Source organism: Colobus angolensis, unplaced genomic scaffold, assembly GCF_000951035.1.
Source record: "Colobus angolensis palliatus isolate OR3802 unplaced genomic scaffold, Cang.pa_1.0 Scaffold68, whole genome shotgun sequence".
In the NCBI taxonomy this organism is placed as follows: domain Eukaryota; kingdom Metazoa; phylum Chordata; class Mammalia; order Primates; family Cercopithecidae; genus Colobus; species Colobus angolensis.
In genome coordinates this window covers 5,752,248-5,755,156 of record NW_012120487.1, presented here as the reverse complement: position 1 = coordinate 5,755,156, position 2,909 = coordinate 5,752,248, and the positions used below count along the sequence as shown (strand labels likewise).

Here is a 2,909-nt window from a genome sequence, read left to right as displayed (position 1 = left end):
TAATTTTTGTATTTTTGTAGAGATGGGGTTTCACCATGTTGGCCAGGCTGGTCTTGAACCCCCTGATCTCAGGTGATCCTCCCACCTTGGCCTCCCAAAGTGCTGGGATTACAGGCGAGAGCCACTGCACCTGGCCTCCTGTGTATTGTAAATTAATTACTTAGAACAGGGGTGTTCAATCTTTTTGCTTCCCTGGGCCACACTGTAAGAATTGTCTTGGACCATATTAAAATACAGTAACGATAGCTGATGAGCTAAAAAAAAAATCACAAAAAAAATCTCATAGGCCAGGTGCAGTGGCTCACGCCTGTAATCCCAGCATTTTTCCCAGCATTTTGGGAGGCTGAGGCAGGTGGATCACAAGGTCAGGAGTTCGAGACCAGCCTGACCAACATGGTGAAACCCCATCTCTACTGAAAACACAAAAATTAGCCCAGCGTGGTGGCTCATGCCTGTAATCCCAGCTACTCAGGAGGCTGAGGCAAGATAATCACTTGAACCCTGGAGGCAGAGGTTGCAGTGAGCCGAGATCATGCCACTGCACTCCAGCCTGGGCGACAGAACAAGACTCCATCTCAAAATAATAATAATAATAATAATTTCATAATATTTTAAGAAAGTTTATGAATTTGTGTTAAGCCACATTCAAAGCCATCCCAGGCTCGTGGGTTGGAAAATCTTGACTTAGACTATCTAATACAATGTAAATACTGAGTAAATAATTGTTCTATTTTATATATTTTGTATTTTTTAATTGTATTGTTATTTTTTCGCTAATATTTTTGACGTGTGGTTGGTTGAACCCATGGATATGGAGGGCCCACTGTATGTTTAAATTAATGAACAATTAAATCCCTGTAATATGCCATGTTCTCACTGTAACCCCATGAGGTAGATAATATTATCATTCCCAATTTTCACCTCCTTGACCTGTTTGAGTTTCCTCATAAGGTATCATTTGAACAAAAGATTCTATGGCTGAGAAAGCTAGGAGGTCTGTGCACTATGGCGGGCTACCTTTCATGCTGCCTGAGCTCATAGTATGGACAGTTTTTTTTCTTTTTGAGGTAAGGTCTTGCTCTGTCGCCCAGGTTGATCTCGAATTCCTGGCCTCAAGCAATCATCCTGCACAAAGTGCTAGGATTACAGATGTGAGCCACTATGCTCAGTCTTAAACTTTATTCAGGAATTGTTGCTGGCCAGGTGTGGTGGCTCACGCTTGTAATTTCAGCACTTTGGAAGGCCAAGGTGGGACCATCGCTGGAGTCCCAGAGTTTAAGACCAGCCTAGGCAACATAGTGAGATCCTGTCTCTACAAAAAAATTTAAAAATTCACCGGGCATAGTGGTGCGTGCCTGTAGTCCCAGCTACTTGGGGAGGCTGAGATGGGAAGATTGCTTTAGCCTGGGAGGTTGAGGCTGCAGTGAGCTGTGATCATGCCAGTGCACTCCAGCCTGGGTAACAGAGCAACACCCTTTCTCCAAAAAAAAAAAAAAAAATTATTCGCTGACTTTGGCCTGAGACATTTAGGTTGTATCCTGGCTTGGGTTTATTTTTTCGTACTTTCCTTCCTCTCAGGTGGTCTGCCCCAGGACCTGAAAGCTGCCGCCAGGTGCTTTTTGATGGCGTGTGAGAAGCCCGGAAAGAAGTCTATAGCAGCATGTCACAACGTTGGCCTCCTGGCACATGATGGACAGGTTAATAAGGATGGCCAGCCTGACCTGGGGAAGGCCAGGGACTACTACACAAGGGCCTGTGATGGTGGCTATGCTTCCAGCTGCTTCAACCTCAGTGCCATGTTCCTGCAGGGTGCCCCAGGCTTTCCTAAGGACATGGACCTGGCATGTAAATACTCCATGAAAGCCTGTGATCTGGGTCATATCTGGGCCTGTGCCAATGCCAGTCGCATGTACAAGCTGGGGGATGGTGTTGATAAGGATGAGGCCAAGGCCGAGGTGCTAAAAAATCGAGCCCAGCAGCTACACAAAGAACAGGAGAAAGGTGTCCAACCCTTAACTTTTGGGTAATGTGGCCCTCCCAGGCAACAAACTGCTTGAGGCTGGCAGCTCCTGTTTCTGAAGACTGATGCAGCCCTTGAAGGTCAACCTGCTGCAGCAAGAACACTTGGGACTTGAATTTGTAGCTCCTGTTATATGGATTCATTGCCCCAGCTATTGGAGTGTAGCCTACAATGTTTATTTCAGTCAATATTCCTTTATCTGGGTGTTCTGTACAATGTTTATTACAGTCAATATTCCTTCATCTGGGGGTGTTCTGTGAAGAAAGCCATGTTTATGGGGATCTTAGTTTTCAAACTCTGGCAATTCTGTGAAAAATAGGAGCAAACTAGAGAGCCCTAGAAATTGGTGGTAGGGAGGGGAGGATAGCAGGAAGTTTTAAAAATTAGCAGCCCCAGGGCCTAAAGGAATCAGCTATCATCATTTTCATCATTATTATTATTTTGGTTAGGATGGCTTGAAAATCAGAACATATCTTGGTTTACGTAATCAAGGTCTTAAAGAACTAGGAACAGTTAAATAGTCCCGACTGCCAGCGTCTGACTTACATAATCATTGGTGTGGGCTTCATTTTGCGTTTAGAGTCACATGATTCAGTAAATTCACAGAGATCAAGAGGGATGTGCAACATACAACTTAAAGGCTGTTATGCTTCAGAGTTGCTGAAGAAGATGAAACACCCGCCTGCCATCGTCTAGAAGAGACATTGGCAGTTAAAAATGAGCACCTCCAGTGTAGTCGCCTGGCACTGCCCATCATGCTGAGGGAGCAGATTCTTCCCAAGGCAGCTTCAGCTAGGAGTTTGTAAGCAAGGACTTTGTGACACATTTGTCCCCTTTAACTGAGCCTTTTTCACTGTCCCTTTGAATAAACAATTTTGAGTGACTTACA

At 44.7% G+C, this 2,909-nt stretch overlaps 1 protein-coding gene across 3 annotated transcripts in view; it reads left to right on the top strand.

Moving 5' to 3' along the window:
• The window catches only part of LOC105500678 (cytochrome c oxidase assembly factor 7), a 24,117-nt gene extending 21,210 nt beyond the window's left edge, over positions 1-2,907 (top strand). For all 3 annotated transcript variants that reach the window (XM_011926287.1, XM_011926286.1, XM_011926288.1), the window contains one exon: positions 1,579-2,907. In XM_011926287.1, coding sequence (XP_011781677.1) covers positions 1,579-2,027 — 449 coding nt within the window. In that variant the 3' untranslated portion in view covers positions 2,028-2,907. The remainder of the gene's footprint in view (positions 1-1,578) is intronic.
• The last annotated feature ends 2 nt before the right edge of the window (positions 2,908-2,909 follow it).